At 44.8% G+C, this 17,581-nt stretch overlaps 2 protein-coding genes across 3 annotated transcripts in view; one reads left to right on the top strand and one right to left on the bottom strand.

Moving 5' to 3' along the window:
• ENG (endoglin) overlaps positions 1 to 9,049 on the top strand; it is a 49,189-nt gene extending 40,140 nt beyond the window's left edge. For both annotated transcript variants that reach the window (XM_060757576.2, XM_060757574.2), the window contains exons 14-15: positions 6,099 to 6,200; positions 8,432 to 9,049. In XM_060757576.2, the coding sequence (XP_060613559.2) occupies positions 6,099 to 6,200; positions 8,432 to 8,553 (224 nt within the window). In that variant the 3' untranslated portion in view covers positions 8,554 to 9,049. The remainder of the gene's footprint in view (positions 1 to 6,098; positions 6,201 to 8,431) is intronic.
• Positions 9,050 to 15,991: 6,942 nt separating this feature from the next.
• FPGS (folylpolyglutamate synthase) overlaps positions 15,992 to 17,581 on the bottom strand; it is a 32,547-nt gene continuing 30,957 nt past the window's right edge. Inside the window, exon 15 of the mRNA XM_067471765.1 lies at positions 15,992 to 16,383. Within this exon, the coding sequence (XP_067327866.1) occupies positions 16,025 to 16,383 (359 nt within the window). The 3' untranslated portion in view covers positions 15,992 to 16,024. The remainder of the gene's footprint in view (positions 16,384 to 17,581) is intronic.

Raw genomic sequence — 17,581 nt, 5'->3', positions numbered from 1 at the left:
TACCTGGGAAGGGATCCCAGGTAATTGTAGCACACCCAAATACCTGGGAGTCACTCTGGACCATTCCCTGACCTGTAAGAAGCACTGCCTGAATATCAAGCAAAAAGTGGGTGCTAGAAACAATATTATATGAAATCTGACTGGCACAACCTGGGGATCACAACCAGACACAGTGAAGACATCTGCCCTTGCGTTTTACTACACATGCCCAGTGTGGAACACATCTCACCATGCTAAAACAGTGGATGTGGCTCTTAATGAGGCATGCCGCATTATCACGGGGTGTCTATGCCCTACACCACTGGAAAAATTACACTGTTTAGGTGGTATTCCACCACCTGACGTCCGCCAGGAAGTAGCAGCCAATAGTGAAAGGACCAAGGCAGAGACATCTCCAGCTCATCCCTTGTTAGGGTATCAGCCAGCACGTCAACAACTTAAATCAAGACATAGTTTTCTAAGATCTACAGAGACACTTGCAGGAACACCCCAGCAAGCGAGAGTCCAAAAGTGGCAGGCTCAAACCCAGAACCTCAATCCATGGCTGATACCAAATGAGACACTGGGCACACAGAGGACTGGGCGACTTGGAAGGTGCTGAACAGACCACGAGATGCAGAAATGGGGCCACAAAGTGGAATCCACGACATGCGAGTGTGGAGAAGTGCAAACCACAGACCACCTGCTGCAATGCAACCTCAGCCCTGCTACATGCACAATGGAGGATCTCCTTGCGGCAACACCAGAGGCACTCCAAGTGGCCAGAGACTGGTCAAAGGACATCTAATCCACTACCAAACTCGCAAATTTTGTATTTTATCTGTTTGTTTGTTTTGTTCTGTTAGAAATGTAATACAATTGTCTGGTTGCCCCTGACACGATAAATAAATAAATATACTGTTGATAGGAGGCATATGCTCAAAGGCATGCCACTGTGTGAGCTAAAGGAACACGGTTGCATGACCGACCACCATATGATGGATCACCTCCGCCCGGATGCGCAGAGCTTGCTCTTCTCCGGCATCTGCACTATTTCTTCCAAGAAACTGCTGCTGTCGCCTCTTGCCTGACCCATTTCCCTTTTGGCCTCCTCCTCTTTGGCACAGGCTTCCTTCCATTCCTGCCCTTCTGCCTCCCAGCCCCACACTTTTGGCTTTGGCAGTATATGGGGGTGGGGGTGGGAGGGGGGCGGAAGGTGTGTGCCGTGACCTTGGCTGGCATGATGCCCAAGCGGTGCAACAGCAGGTCCAGATATGGCAGTGGTGCATATGCATACGCGTGTCTGGCGCAACGATGGGGCCAATGTCAACAGGGGTCCCTCCTCAGACAAAAGGGTCCTTCTCCCCACTGATGACATCCATTCCAGGGCAATCCATCTGCAGAACACCCCACATCGATGGCAGTCATTCCAGATCCAGAAGGCAAGCGATTCGGCCAAGGCAGGCCGGAGGAAATGCGCACAGCCGTCAAGGAAGGATGTGCAAGAGATAAGATGTCTCCTTGCAAGGCAGCCGGCCAACGCCAGGAGAGGAAATACATCAGAGCAAGTCTCTTAACGTGGCTTCAGAAAGGGAGAAACAGAGAAACATAGCGTCAGAAGGGACCCCTCAAGGCCATCCAACCTCAGCTTAATAGTAATAATAACAATTAATAATAATAATAATAATATCATCCTAGAGCTGGAAGGGACCCCGCAAAGCCATCCAACGTCTGCTTAAAAGCAATAATAATAACAACAATAATAAAATAATATAAAGTAATATTAATAATACTACTAATAATAATATCCTAGAGTCGGAAGGGACCTCTCAAGGTCATCCAGTGTCACCTTAATAGTAACAATAATAATAATAATAATAATAATAATAATAATAATATCCTAGAGTCGGAAGGGACCTCTCAAGGTCATCCAGTGTCACCTTAATAGTAACAATAATAATAATAATAATAATAATAATAATAATAATATCATCCTAGAGCTGGAAGGGACCCCGCAAAGCCATCCAACGTCAGCTTAATAGCAATAATAATAACAACAATAATAAAATAATATAATATTAATAATACTACTAATAATAATATCCTAGAGTCGGAAGGGACCTCTCAAGGTCATCCAGCGTCAGCTTAATAGTAATAATAACAATTAATAATAATAATAATAATAATAATAATAATAATATCATCCTATAGCTGGAAGGGACCCCTCAAGGCCATCCAGTGTCAGCTTAATAGCAATAATAATAACAATAATAATAAAATAATATAAAGTAATATTAATAATAATACTAATAATAAAAAATATTCTAGAATCAGAAGGGACCCCAGAAGGTCATCCAACCTCAGCTTAATAGTAATAATAATAACAATAATAATAAAATAATATAAAGTAATATTAATACTAATAATAATAGAGTCAGAAGGGACCCCAGAAGGTCATCCAGCTTCAGCTTAATAGTAATAATAATAAAATAATATAAATTAATACTACTACTACTACTAATAATAATAATAATAATAATAATAATATCCTAGAGTCAGAAGGGACCCCTCAAGGCTATCCAACATCAGCTTAATAGCAATAATAATAATAATAATAAAATAATATAAAGTAATATTAATACTAATAATAATAATATCCTAGAGTCAGAAGGGACCCATCAAGGCCTTTCAACGTCAGCTTAATAGCAATAATAATAACAACAATAATAAAAAATAATATAAAGTAATAATAATACTAATAATAATAATATCCTAGAGTCAGAAGGGACCCCCCAAGGCCATCCAGAGTCAGCTTAATAGCAATAATAATAATAATAATAATAATAATAATAATAATAATAATATAAAGTAATAATAATACTAATAATAATAATATCCTAGAGTCGGAAGGGACCCATCAAGGCCATCCATCATCAGCTTAATAGCAATAATAATAAAATAATATAAATTAATAATAATACTAATAATAATGATATCCTAGAGGTGGAAGGGACCCCTCAAGGCCATCCAACCTCATTATTGTAATGTTATTTTGGTATTGTATTCATATGTTGTTTTTTTAATGTACTTTTGATGATGTTGCTTGTTGTTTATGTTTTGGTTTTATTTTGATGTAATATGTTGTCTGAGCTTGGCCCCATGTAAGCCGCTCCGAGTCCCCATTGGGGAGATAGTGAAGGGGTATAAATAAAGATTAATAATAATAATAATAATAATAATAATAACAACAATAAAATAATATAAAATACTACTACTACTAATAATAATATCCTAGAGTCAGAAGGGACCCCTCAAGGCCATCCAGCCCAACTGCCTACTTTCTGCCAGACAGGAAAACACCACCCAAGCCCTCCCGACCGATGGCCTTCCAGCCTCAGCTTAATACTAATAGTAATAATAATATCCTAGAGCTGGAAGGGACCCCTCAAGGCCATCCAGACCTTTGTCTTTACTCTCGGGGCTTGTTCTTGTGCTTGCAGCTCTTCTGATGCCTGTCGTGGAATACAATCTAGTGCCAGTCAACACTTCCCAAGCAGAGGGTGCCTCCAGGCAACAACAGCCAGGCTGGCTCTATGCAGAAGGCATCCTTTGCTTGGGAGGTGTTGGATTAGTTTGCCGTGCCTTTTGTGTGCTTTGATTGGTGACTGTGTTGGGTGGTTTCTATGTAGACTTGTCCACCGCCGCATTTTGTCCTGTGCTGGGTTTTCTTGGTTGCATCGGTAGATGGTTCCTCCTTCATGATCCTCGTCCCAGAAGGGAGGCTTTCCGACCTCGCGCCTACCTGGCCTTCCTCCTCCTCTTCCTTCCTGCCTCTGTTTTGCACGTCTCCCTCCGGACGGCAAGATAACAAAGCAAGGAAGGGCCTTTGACCCGAACTCGGGCCCGGGAGGATTCGCCCGGCACATCCCGCACGTTGCTGGCTTGCTTTGAATGGCTTCGTGGCACGAGGCGCCTGCCCGGAATGCTCTCCCTGTCGTGACACGCTTCCAGGACTTCCCCAAAGTTGTTGTTCTTTGGAGAAACCCAGGTGTGCTTTCCTGCCATTCCAAGCATACCTTGCAATTGAGTGATCCTCTGCCATGCTACGTTTTCATTGGTGTTACAACACCCCAGTTCCTCTCCCATTCATCCCCTCTTTGCCAGTTCTTCCAAACTGAGCTGCAAAGGAGTCACCGTCCTGTTTCTTCATGCTTCAAGGCCCATTCAGGTGCATTTTGGCCAGTTGGGATGCATAGAAGCACAGAGTCAGAAGAGATCTCAAGGGCCTGACTTCCATGCAGAAACAACCAAAACCTTCCTGACAGATGGCTATCCAACCTCTGCTGGAAAACACCTAGAAAAAGGAGACCTCACTGCAAGGGGGTTGGACTGGATGACCCCTGGAGTTGCCCCATTATTATTATTATTATTATTATTATTATTATTATTATTATTATATGGAATATTTTGTCAAGTTTGGTCCAGATCCATCATTGAATCCACAGTGCTCTCTGGATGGAGGTGAACTACAATTCCCAAATTCAAGGTCAATGACAGTATTTTCTGTTGGTCATGGGGGTTCTGTGTGGCAAGTCTGGCCCAATTCAATCATTGGCGGAGTTCAGAATGCTCTTTTATTATAGGTGAACTATAAATCCCAGTAACTACAACTCACAAATGTCAAGGCCTATTTTCCCCAAACTCCATTTGTGTGCATATTTGGGCATATGAAATATTTGTGCCAATTTTGGTCCTGATCTATCATTGTTTGAATCCACAGTGCTCTCTGGATGGAGGTGAACTACAACTCCCAAACTCAATGCCCACCAAACCCTTCTAGTGTTTTCTGTTGGTCATGGGAGTTTTGTGTGCCACGTTTGGCTCAATTCCATCAGAATGCTCTTTTATTATAGGTGAACTATAAATCCCAGCAATTACAACTCCCAAATGACAAAATCAGGTTTGGGGACCCCTGCTCTAGATCAATGTCCACCAAACCCTTCCAGTATTTTCTGTTGGTCATGGGAGTTCTGTGTGCCATGATTGGTTCAATTCCATCATTGGTGGAGTTCAGAATGCTCTTTTATTATAGGTGAACTATAAATCCCAGCAACTACAACTCCCAAATAACAAAATCAGGTTTGGGGACCCCTGCTCTAGATCAATGTCCACCAAACCCTTCCAGTATTTTCTGTTGGTCATGGGAGTTCTGTGTGCCATGATTGGTTCAATTCCATCATTGGTGGAGTTCAGAATGCTCTTTTATTATAGGTGAACTATAAATCCCAGCAACTACAACTCCCAAATGACAAAATCAGGTTTGGGGACCCCTGCTCTAGATCAATGTCCACCAAACCCTTCCAGTATTTTCTGTTGGTCATGGGAGTTCTGTGTGCCATGATTGGTTCAATTCCATCATTGGTGGAGTTCAGAATGCTCTTTTATTATAGGTGAACTATAAATCCCAGCAACTACAACTCCCAAATAACAAAATCAGGTTTGGGGACCCCTGCTCTAGATCAATGTCCACCAAACCCTTCCAGTATTTTCTGTTGGTCATGGGAGTTCTGTGTGCCATGATTGGTTCAATTCCATCATTGGTGGAGTTCAGAATGCTCTTTTATTATAGGTGAACTATAAATCCCAGCAACTACAACTCCCAAATGACAAAATCAGGTTTGGGGACCCCTGCTCTAGATCAATGTCCACCAAACCCTTCCAGTATTTTCTGTTGGTCATGGGAGTTCTGTGTGCCATGTTTAGTTCAATTCCATCATTGGTGGAGTTCAGAATGCTCTTTTATTATAGGTGAACTATACATCCCAGCAACTACAACTCCCAAATGACAAAATCTATTTTTTGACTGAAGGACATACATTGGACTGTTAGGTGTCTTGTGTCCAAATTTGGTGTCAATTCCCCCAGTGGTTTTTGAGTTATGTTAATCCCACAAACGAACATTGCGTTTTTATTTATATAGACTATTGCAAAGGGTGGACAGTCCCGGGGCTCTTCCATTGAAACACTGTGAAGTTAATGTGGGTTCACATGGTTTGTCATTTTAAATACTGCATTGTTTGTCCTTCCTTCCTTTCCCTTTTGCATGGGCTCCTGCGCAGATGTGGGCCTGGGCCTGGGCACCTTGCTGGGCATCACCTTTGGCGCCTTCTTCATCGGAGTGCTCCTGACGGCGGCCTTGTGGTACATCTATATGCAGACCCGTAAGTACCAATATCTATTATCTTTTTAATATTTTATTCTTCCCCTTGTCACTTGTGCTCATTTTTTGTTTCCTTGTTTCATTTTCTGTATTTGATTTTGCATTAAGTTGTTTGTTTACATTTCATTTCATGTTATCATTTGCTGTATGTATTTTGATTTGTTGTAATTGTTTGGGCTTGGCCTCATGTGAGCCGCCCCGAATCCCCATTGGGGACATGGTGGCAGGGTATAAACAAATTATTATTATTATTATTATTATTATTATTATTATTAATCGTCCTCACTATTTTTTATGCAATTTGGCCACAGCTCTTTGGAATTTCTGGTGGGAGGTTTTTCTTTCTTCTCATCTCAGGACCAAATGTGGGATAGTATTATTATTATTATTATTATTATTATTATTATTATATTAAATATTACATGTACATAACATCACAGCACATGTGCACATTAGGTCCTGGTGTCTGGGGTTATTATCTGAATACTGGGCTCTTCCCAAGGGCCTGGGATATTAGAGTTATTATTAGATTATTATTATTATTATTATACATTATTATTCTTTGATATGTTATTATTATATTTACATGTACATAACATCACTGCACATGTGCACATTAGGTCCCGGTGTCTGGGGTTATTCTCTGAATACCGGGCTCTTCCCAAGAGCTTAGGATATTAGAGGTATTATTAGATTATTATTATTATACATTATTATTCTATGATATGTTATTATTATATTTACATGTACATAACATCACTGCACATGTGCTCATTAGGTCCCGGTGTCTGGGGTTATTCTCTGAATACCGGGCTTTTCCCAATAACTTAGGATATTAGAGGTATTATTAATTATTATTATTATTATTATACATTATTATTCTATGATACGTTATTATTATATTTACATGTACATAGCATCACAGCACATATGCACATTAGGTCCCGGTGTCTGGGGTCATTCTCTGAATACTGGGCTCTTCCCAAGAGCCTAGGATATTAGAGGTATTATTAGATTATTATTATTATTATACATTATTATTCTATGATGTTCTTATTATATTTACATGTACATACCATCACAACACATATACACATTAGGTCCTGGTGTCTGGGGTTATTTTCTGAATATCAGGCTCTTGCCAAGAACCTAGGATATTAGAAGTATTATATTATTATTATTATTATTATTATTATTATTATACATTATTATTCTATGATATGTTATTATATAATACTAGCCGTTCCCTGCCATGAGTTGCTGTGGCCCAGTCTGTGTATATGTGTATCATTATATATTATTATTATATACGAGTCTATATTATTATTATTATTATTAATTATTATTATACTATAATATTATTATGTTTATATGTACATAACATCAAACCACATATGCACATCAGCTCCAAGTGTCTGGGCTTCATCTCTGAATACCGGGCTCTTCCCAAGGGCCTGGGATATCAGAGGTATTATTAGATTATTATTATTATTATTATTATACATTATTATTAGATTATTATTATTATTATTATTATTATTATACATTATTATTCTGTGATATGTTATTAAATATTACTAGCCGTCCCCTGCCACGCATTGCTGTGGCCCAGTCTGTGTATATGTGTTTTGTGTGTGTATGCACATGCACATTAGGCCCAAGTGTCTGGGGTTCGTCTCTGAATTAGAGGTATTACTGGATTAATATTATTACTATACATTATATATTATTATATTTGCATGTACATAACAACATAGCACACATGCCCATTAGGCCCAAGTGTCTGGGATTCGTCTCTGAATCCGGGCTCTTCCCCAGGGCATGGGATCTTATCATTATTATTGTTTATATGCAGAGATAATGGCAGATATCTCCTGCAACTTCCATGGTTTTGCTTTCCCAAATCCTTTCCCAAGTCAATACAGCAATCTGTTTGCAGCTGGAGCTCTGGTTTTGCAATCTCTGGGGAAGAGCCAAGGAAAGCCGCCCGCGTTATCTCCCATTTCCCGATTGGCTTGGCCAGATCTGTCCGCTGTGAACCATTGAGGACTGATCTCCCATGCCAAGCAGCCAGGAAATGGCAGCATATGCTTTCTGTTGGCTTGTCAACTCGTGATTCGGACCAGCTGTGCAACGGCTCCCCCTCTAAAACTATTTCCTGTTTTGTTTTTTCCCCTTCGCTTCCTCCATCCCTCCCTTCTCCTCGTTGGACTTGTGATGAACCAACGGCAGGTCCGGCGGCAAGCAAAATGGAGCCGGTCCCGGCAAACCCGCCAGCGTCGGAGAGCAGCACCACCAACCACAGCATCGGCAGCACGCAGAGCACCCCGCGCTCCACTAGCAGCATGGCATAGCAGCCCCCCAAAAGTGAAGCGTGATCATATATTGTGGGTACCCTTTCGGCCGGCTGCAAGGACGAATCCACAGGGTGCAATTCAGGTGAACCGTAGCAATGTAAAGACACACACGGACTCACACAACCCCTGAGCCTTGTACCGTATTTCATCACGTAATGGTCGCACCCCCTTTTTTTACTCCAAAAGTTTCCTTCCAGCCTTGCATTGTGTAATAGCTGCATGTATACCAGGCATGGGCAAACTTCGGCCCTCCCTCTGGGTGTTTTGGACTTCAGTTCCCACAATTCCTGGCTTAAGTGGCTGAGGAGGAAAAGGAAAGGGCCTGGGGCTGTAAGGAATTGTGAGAGTTGGAAGTCCAAAACACCTGGAGGGCCAAAGCTTGCCCATGCCTGGTCTAGAAGGCAGACTATAACATTTGCATACTGATAGTAATTACCTGAGGTGTCGACCGCTGATAAGCGTTTGGCTATAAATCAGCATACTACGAGGTGTTCCTTCTCTTTCCCTCCCTCTGGCAAAATCCTCCAGAAATGGGTGTGTTTGTGGCTTGGATCCTCCACACACAGAAAGCAGAGACTCAAAAATATTTCTTCTTTTTTGCATAATTTTCCTTCTTTACATAATGGTCACACCTCCTCCCTCAAACACACACAAAAGTGAGATTAGGAGAATCAAAGGCACATTTTTTTCTTCTTTGCATAATGGTCGCACCTTTTTTGCACCCCCCCCCCAAACTGAGGAGAATAAAAAAAAAATCACGTTTTTTCTTCTCATAATGGTCGCACCACCCCCCCCCAATTGGGGAGAATCCAAGTCACATTTTTCTTCTTCGCATAATGGTCGCACCTTTTTTGCCCCCCCCCAATTGAGGAGAAAAGTCACATTTTTCTTCTTCACATAATGGTCGCACCTTTTTCGCCCCCCCCCCCCCAATTGAGGAGAAAAGTCACATTTTTCTTCTTCGCATAATGGTCGCACCTTTTTTGCACCCCCCCTAATTGAGCAGAATCAGTGTCATATTTGTTCTTCTTCACGTAATGGTCGCACCATTTTTGCACCCTCCCCCCAAATCGAGGAGAATCAAAGTCACATTTTTTTCTTCTTCGCATAATGGTCACACCTTTTCGTCTCCCCACAAAATTGAAATTAGATTAGGCACATTTTTCTTCTTCGAATAATGGTCGCACCTTGAAGAAGAGGAAACAATTGAGATGACAAAGCGCGACCATTATGCGGTAAAATACGGCATTTGGAGAAGCGGGTCCCTTTCACCAGCACCTTGAAGACATCTTTGTGGATCGCCGTTCGGGTCTCCGGAGAAGCGGAACGTCCTCCTGGCTCGCCCGTCATTGTCGGGACCCATTGCAAGGCTTGCTCCCTTTGCTGGTGAACGTGGGGTGTACCTTTGGGTTCCAGAACATGTTGTTTGATGCCTGCCATTCATGTCCAACCTAGAACCCGAACCCCCAAGGACTCGTCTTTCTCCTCTGCCGCAAAACCAATGCAAGGCGTCCCCCGTTTGCTGCTATTCCTGGGGCGATTCCTGCCCCGTGTTTTCAGGGCATGGATTTGAACACCACTCACTTTGGGGGGCAAGAGGAGCATGGCGGTCCTCCTTGCGCAGAAAAAGGGGTTGAAGCATAACCCTCCGGGGGGGGGGGGGGGAGAAGGAAGGCAGTGCTTCCCCCTCATGGGAAGGGGGTCGACCCCGGTCTGCTTTGACATACCCATTCCTGTACTTTTATATAAATAGTGATACATAGGATATATTTTGCACTGGTGTATACAGGAGAGTCGAGCTGCGCCTTCCCAATGGCGTTTTCCGACAGTCCGATCGCAAGAGACGGGGCTTCCGTAATATCATGCATCCGTTGCCTGGCTCAAGATTATTAGGAATTGTGGGAGTTGGAAGTCCAAAACACCTGGAGGGAGGGGCAAAGTTTGCCCATGCCTGGCATAGAGGTAGCCTGGTTGTTGTTGCCTGGAGGCACCCTCAGTTTGGGCGGTGTGAACTGGCACTTGGTTGTTTGCGGTCTGGAATTCCTCCTGTGATGTTCTTTATTGACGGTCTTGTTCCGTACTGGTCACCAGGTCTATCTCTGTGCAGATACCCTCACTGATTGACTTTGCAGCTGCAAGGCTGCTCAATGCTAATCAAGCTTGCTAATTGCAATCCATACTCTGTTTCCCTGAAAATATGACTATGTCTTATATTATTTTTTACTCCCAAAGATGCACTAGGGCAGCGATGGGCAACCTTTTGAGCTTGGTGTGTCAAAATTTGCCAGAAAACCTGAGCATAACTTGGGTGTCAACTTCGAAAAAAAAACCCTGTAATTTTGCAATATTTGTAGTTTAAGTAAGAAAAATGTATATTCCATGCTGAGTTATGGAGTGAACAATGCTCAAATGTGCAAATGTTAAATTTGTAGAGCCTTTTACAAATTTAAGGATGGAATTAGATTGGCTCTTATAAGGTGTACTTCTCTGTATGCATGTGGCCGCGTGTCATCAAAAATAGCCATGTGTGTCAGTGCTGGCACGCGTGTCATAGGTTCACCATCACGGCACTAGGCCTTGTTTTCAGGGGATGTCTTATTTTTGGGGAAATAGGGTCTGTCTTCCACCCTGGGCATTATTCCATAGGTATGTATACACTCCACTTGCCTAAATACCAACAGAACCTCTGAAGATGCCTTTAGCCAGAGATGCAGGCAGAACGTCAGGAGAGAATGCTGCTGGAACATATTGGCCAGGCAGCCCAGAAAACTCACAGCAACTCAACTTTTATAATGTCCCTTCTGCCAAATGGACCTTGACTGACCCCAACGGTTTGGAGAAACCTCCGCGTTGATGAGTCACACTTATACTTCGACCTGTACATATTATTATTATTTTGTACCGGACCAACTGTAACCTCGAATTTTGTATAAAAAATATATATATGATGTGTTGTGCTGACGTTGTTGAGCCGTTTTTCCCGAAGCCAATGAGCGAAGCCACACGTCCATCAAGCGTGGTATCCAGGCAGGTCTTCGTTTGACGGGCAGCCGCCGGATTTGGTGGGCTCAGAAAAGAAAACCCGGCCGGCACGTTGAGAAAGGAAGAAGAGCCACGCGTGAGAAGTAGTCCAAAGGTTTAATTTAAAAATAGGGTGGGAGGGGGAAATAAAATATATACAGGGCTCTGGTATATATTACTCCTTTGAGAGGAAGCAGGAAGGAAGGGAGATGAAAGGAAGGACAGAAGGAAAAGGAGGGAGGGAAGGGGGGAAAGGAAGGAAGGGCAGAAGGGAAAGGAGGGAAGGAAATGGAAAGTAGAGAGACAAGTAAGGATAGATTGAAAGGAAGGAAGGAAAAAGAAGGAAGAGGAAAAAGGAAGGGCAGAAGGAAAAGGAGGGAAGAGGGAAGGACAGATGGAAAGGAAGGAAGCTGGAGGAGGAAAAGGAGGAAGGAAAGGAAGGGGAAAAGGAAGGGCAGAAGCAAAAGGAGGGAGGGAGGGAAGGAAAAGGAAGGAAGAGAGGCAAGTAAGGATAGATGGAAAGGGAGGAAGGAAGATGAAGGAGGAAAAGGAGGAAGGTAAAGGAAGAAAGGAAGGGGAAAAGGAAGGGCAGAAGGAAAAGGAGGGAAGGAAGGAAAAGGGAGAGGAAAAAGTAAGGACAAATGGAAAGGGAGGGAAGAAAGAAAAAAGGAAAAGAAAGGACAGATGAAAAGGGAGGAAGGAAAGGATGAGGAAAAAAGGGGCAGAAGGAAAAGGAGGGAGGGAAGGAAAAAGAAGAAAGAGGGAACAGGAAGGACAGCTGGAAAGGGAGGAAGGAAGACGAAGGGGAAAGGAGGAAGGAAAAGGAAGGAAGGAAAAAGAGGGAAGGAAGGAAGGGGGGAAAGTAAGGGCAGAAGGAAAACGGGGAAGGAAAAAGGAAGGGAAGGAAAAGGAGGGAAAAGGAAGAGGGAAAAGTAAGGACAGATGGAAAGGGAGGGAAGGAAGAAAAAAAGGAAAATGAAGGACAGATCGAAAGGGAGGAAGGAAAGGAAGAGGGAAAAGGGGCCAAAAAAGGAAAAGGAGGAAGGGAAGGAAAAGGAAGAAAAAGGGATCAGGAAGGACAGCTGGAAAGAGGGAAAGAAAGAAGGAAGAAAAGGGAGAGGGGAAAGGGAGCGAGAAAGAAGAAAATGAAGGAAAGGAAGAGGAAGGTGAAGGGGGGGAGGAAGGGAAAGAAGGAAGGAAAATGGAAGATGAAGGAAAGGAAGGGGGACGAATGGAGGGAAAGAAAGGAAGAGGGAAATAGGAAGGGCAGAAGGAAAACGGGGAAGGAAAAAGGAAGGGAAGGAAAAGGAGGGAAAAGGAAGAGGGAAAAGTAAGGACAGATGGAAAGGGAGGGAAGGAAGAAAAAAAGGAAAATGAAGGACAGATCGAAAGGGAGGAAGGAAAGGAAGAGGGAAAAGGGGCCAAAAAAGGAAAAGGAGGAAGGGAAGGAAAAGGAAGAAAAAGGGATCAGGAAGGACAGCTGGAAAGAGGGAAAGAAAGAAGGAAGAAAAGGGAGAGGGGAAAGGGAGCGAGAAAGAAGAAAATGAAGGAAAGGAAGAGGAAGGTGAAGGGGGGGAGGAAGGGAAAGAAGGAAGGAAAATGGAAGATGAAGGAAAGGAAGGGGGACGAATGGAGGGAAAGAAAGGAAGAGGGAAATAGGAAGGGCAGAAGGAAAAGGAGGAAGGGAAGGAAAAGGAAGAGGGAAAAGGAAGGACGGATGGAAAGGGAGGGAAAGAAAGAAAGAAGGAAGAAAAGGAAGGAAAAAAGAAAGAAAGAGAAGGAAGAAAAAGGAAAGGAAAAGAAAGGTGAAAGGGGGGAAGGAAGGGAGGAAAGGAAGGAAGGAAAAAGGAAGATGAAGGAAAGGAAGGGATGAGAACAGAGAGAAAGAAAGAAGGGGGGAAAGGAAGGGTCAGGGACCAACAGGAGAAAGGTGCTTCCAAACCTAGCCCTTGACTGTCAGTAACATGTTTTCCCCCAAACTTGAAAAGCCCTTGTGCCCCCCACCCCACCCACCCCCCGCCCCGACATTGGGAACCATTTCAGTGCAAAGATAAAAATGTCAGTTTTCCAGTTCCATAACCCCGTGCCTTCCTGATGCAGAACACTACAACTCCCACCATTCCCAGGCAGTCTGGGTTTGTACCGAATACGGCATGTTGGGCATCCATTCACAAAGGGAAGCCAACTGCAAAGCCCACCATCCTGAGCAAACAAATGCAGACAGTGGTGAAGGACGCTGGGCTTCGCAGTCCAACCAATCTAGGGAGGGACAGAATCATTCATGGATTTAATGCACGGGCTGATCTGGGGAAAGGGCGACAATGTGCAAATCGTTGCATCCAAAACACCTGGGACACCTGTAAGGTGTGCCCAAGGTTGGATGAGACCGAGATCGAGGGAAGCTGTGGCCTTTGAGACACGCACTCTTGGACTACGTGTCCTATCATCCCTACTCTGGATGGAGCTGATGGGCACTAGGGTGCAGCCAAAAGCTTCGTCTCGGCTCCTTCTAAACAGGAGAGCAATGGGAACAAGAATTGGCGAGGGATTCCTGAGCTGCCAGTGCCTCCCAGTGGCCAATCCTTGCCAAAAGCCCGGTGTTGTCGAGGGCTTTCATGGCCAGAATCACTAGGTTGTTGAGAGTTTTTGGTTGAGAGTCAGCTGCATTAAAATCACGACTGACCAAAAGGTCATGAGTTTGAAGCCTGTAAGCTCCCAACCATTTGTCTAGCTTGCTGTTGACCTTTGCAGCCTGAAAAACAATTGCATCTGTCATTTAGGAACCACTTTATGCGGGGAGGCCAATTTAACTAATTTACAACGCCATTAAAAAATCTCCAGCAGTGTGCAGAAGAATGAGGAAGTACTCCATCGGTGGATGGCGAAGCGACAGCTCCCCCGGTGGCCGCTTTACGCAGGGAGGCTGATGTAACTAATTTACAATGCCATAAAAATCTCCAGCAGTGTGCAGAAGAATGAGGAAGTACTCCATCGGTGGATGGCGAAGCGACAGCTCCCCCGGTGGCCGCTTTACGCAGGGAGGCTGATTTAACTAATTTACAACGCCATAAAAATCTCCAGCAGTGTGCAGAAGAATGAGGAAGTACTCCATCGGTGGATGGCGAAGCGACAGCTCCCCCGGTGGCCGCTTTACGCAGGGAGGCTGATGTAACTAATTTACAATGCCATAAAAATCTCCAGCAGTGTGCAGAAGAATGAGGAAGTACTCCATCGGTGGATGGCGAAGCGACAGCTCCCCCGGTGGCCACTTTATGCAGGGAGGCTGATTTAACTAATTTACAAAGCCATAAAAATCTCCAGCTGTGTGCAGAAGAATGAGGAAGTACTCCATCGGTGGATGGCGAAGCGACAGCTCCCCCGGTGGCCGCTTTACGCAGGGAAGCTGATTTAACTAATTTACAATGCCTTAAAAATCTCCAGCAGTGTGCAGAAGAATGAGGAAGTACTCCGTCGGTGGATGGCGAAGCGACAGCTCCCCCGGTGGCCGCTTTACGCAGGGAAGCTGATTTAACTAATTTACAACGCCATAAAAATCTCCAGCAGTGTGCAGAAGAATGAGGAAGTACTCCGTCGGTGGATGGCGAAGCGACAGCTCCCCCGGTGGCCGCTTTACGCAGGGAAGCTGATTTAACTAATTTACAATGCCTTAAAAATCTCCAGCAGTGTGCAGAAGAATGAGGAAGTACTCCGTCGGTGGATGGCGAAGCGACAGCTCCCCCGGTGGCCGCTTTACGCAGGGAGGCTGATTTAACCAATTTACAATGCCATAAAAATCTCCAGCAGTGTGCAGAAGAATGAGGAAGTACTCCGTCGGTGGATGGCGAAGCGACAGCTCCCCCGGTGGCCTCTACAGATGCAGGCAAAAAGGTCAGGAGAGAATGCTACTGGAGCATGGCCATACAACCCAAAAAACTCACAACAACCCAGGATTAGGATGACGTGATTGACGCCCCATTGATCTCGATGCAAAAGCAGTTCAGGAGAGAAACTGGACCCAAAGGTGCTCCTCGAGACCTCTTCTCCCCCGGACTTTTCCTCTTTACGCTCAAACAGATCGGCGCAGCAATGTAGCAATCGTATCTTTTTGGGGGGTAAACAAAGGCAGCCGCAACCGGAACTGGTCCCCCAAAATGTTGGAACTCGCCCCATCCCACAAACACAGAGACGCAACACGGTGAGGGCGAACTACAAAGCGAAGGGAACCAAAACGGATCAAGAGGCAAGGGATCAAAGGCACTTCTTGCTTCGAGGAGCCTCCAGGAGGCAAGGCAGCGAGGAAGGAAGGAAGGAAGGAAGGAAGGAAGGAAGGAAGGAAGGAAGGAGAGGCGAGAAGGCATTCCAATGGGCGTTGAGCATTTGGCGTGCTCCTGGGCTTCAACGACGCTCAGCTTCGTGCACTGAGGACTAGCACCTCCTCCGGCGGGTCCTACTGGGAAAGGGAGGGGTCCAGCAGCTTGAGGGCGGCCCCTGCGAGGTGGAGGCTGCCGGTCACCAGCACCTGGATGGCATCCGCCTCGCGTAGATGGAGCGCCGCGCTGCCGCCGGCCCCGGGCAAGGGTTCAAGGCAGGGGTCACGGCCCTGGCTGGCCCACCGCAAGGCTTGGGAGGCGCAAGGGAAGACCAGCGCGTTGGCCCCGGGTGGCGGGAGCGGGGGACCCCCCAAGGGTCCCTCCAAGGGCCAGGGGTCGCGGCCCACCTCGGTCTCCGTCAGCCGCAGCCACTGTGCCTGGTTCTGCAGGCAGCGTGTCAGGACGTGTTCCAGCGTCACGTTGAAGTTCTGCTGGTCTGAAAAAGCCAAGGAAAAGCAGGAGAACGTTACAGAAAGCGGCCGGAGAAGGACACTGCAACAGGATCTATACCAAGCCTGGAAATACTGAGGCCTGGAAAACAACTGCATTCACGGATTGTAATTAAAAGTTGCTGATGAGAACTGCGACCGTGATTATCTGTTGACATGGCTGACTTGGTTCACGCTTGGTGGGAAACAACATGTTTACATTACCAATGACAATGGCCCTTTTATGTTAAGGAGAGGTAAAGAGGGGTATAAATAATAATAATAATAATAATAATAATAATAATAATAATAATAATAAATATAATTATAATTATTATTTTATTTTATTATTTTTTATCATTTAAATATTATTTTATTTATTTCATAGAATCCTAGAGTTGGAAGAGACCTGGTGGGCCATCATCCAGTCCAACCCCATTCTGCCAAGAAGCAGGAATATTGCATTCAAAGCACCCCTGACAGATGGCCATCCAGCCTCTGTTTCAAAGCTTCCAAAAAAGGAGCCTCCACCACACTCCCTAAGGGGCAGAGAGTTCCACTGCTGAACGGCTCTCACAGTCAGGAAGTTCATACTAGAGTTGGAAGAGACCTCCTGGGCCATCATCCAATCCACCCCCATTCTGCCAAGAAGCAGGAATATTGCATTCAAATCACCCCTGACAGATGGCCATCCAGCCTCTGCTTAAAAGCTTCCAAAGAGGGAGCCTCCACCACACTCCCTCTGGGGCAGAGAGTTCCACTGCTGAACAGCTCTCACAGTCAGGAAGTTCTTCCTCATGTTCAGATGGAATCTCCTCTCTTGTAGTTTGAAGCCATTGCTCCATTGCGTCCTAGTCTCCAAGGAAGCAGAAAGGAAGCTTGCTCCCTCCTCCTCCTCCCTGTGGCTTCCTCTCACATATTTATACATGGCCCTCATCATATCTCTTCTCAGCCTTCTCTCCTTCAGGCTAAACATGCCCAGCTCCTTAAGCTGCTCCTCATAGGGCTTGTTCTGCAGACCCTTGATCATCTTAGTCGCCCTCCTCTGGACACATTCCAGCTTAGAGTCAATCTCTCTCTTGAATTGTGGTGCCCAGAATTGGACACAATATTCCAAAGCAGAATAGAGCATGGGGAGCATGACTTCCCTAGATCTTCCCTCCTCCAATCTGCTGGAACTTCTCCCGTTCTCCAAGAACTCTCAAA

This window comes from Anolis sagrei, chromosome 11 (genome assembly GCF_037176765.1).
Source record: "Anolis sagrei isolate rAnoSag1 chromosome 11, rAnoSag1.mat, whole genome shotgun sequence".
In the NCBI taxonomy this organism is placed as follows: Eukaryota; Metazoa; Chordata; class Lepidosauria; order Squamata; family Dactyloidae; genus Anolis; species Anolis sagrei.
Note: the sequence above shows the minus strand (reverse complement) of the source record. Positions and strands in the feature narration are given on the sequence as shown.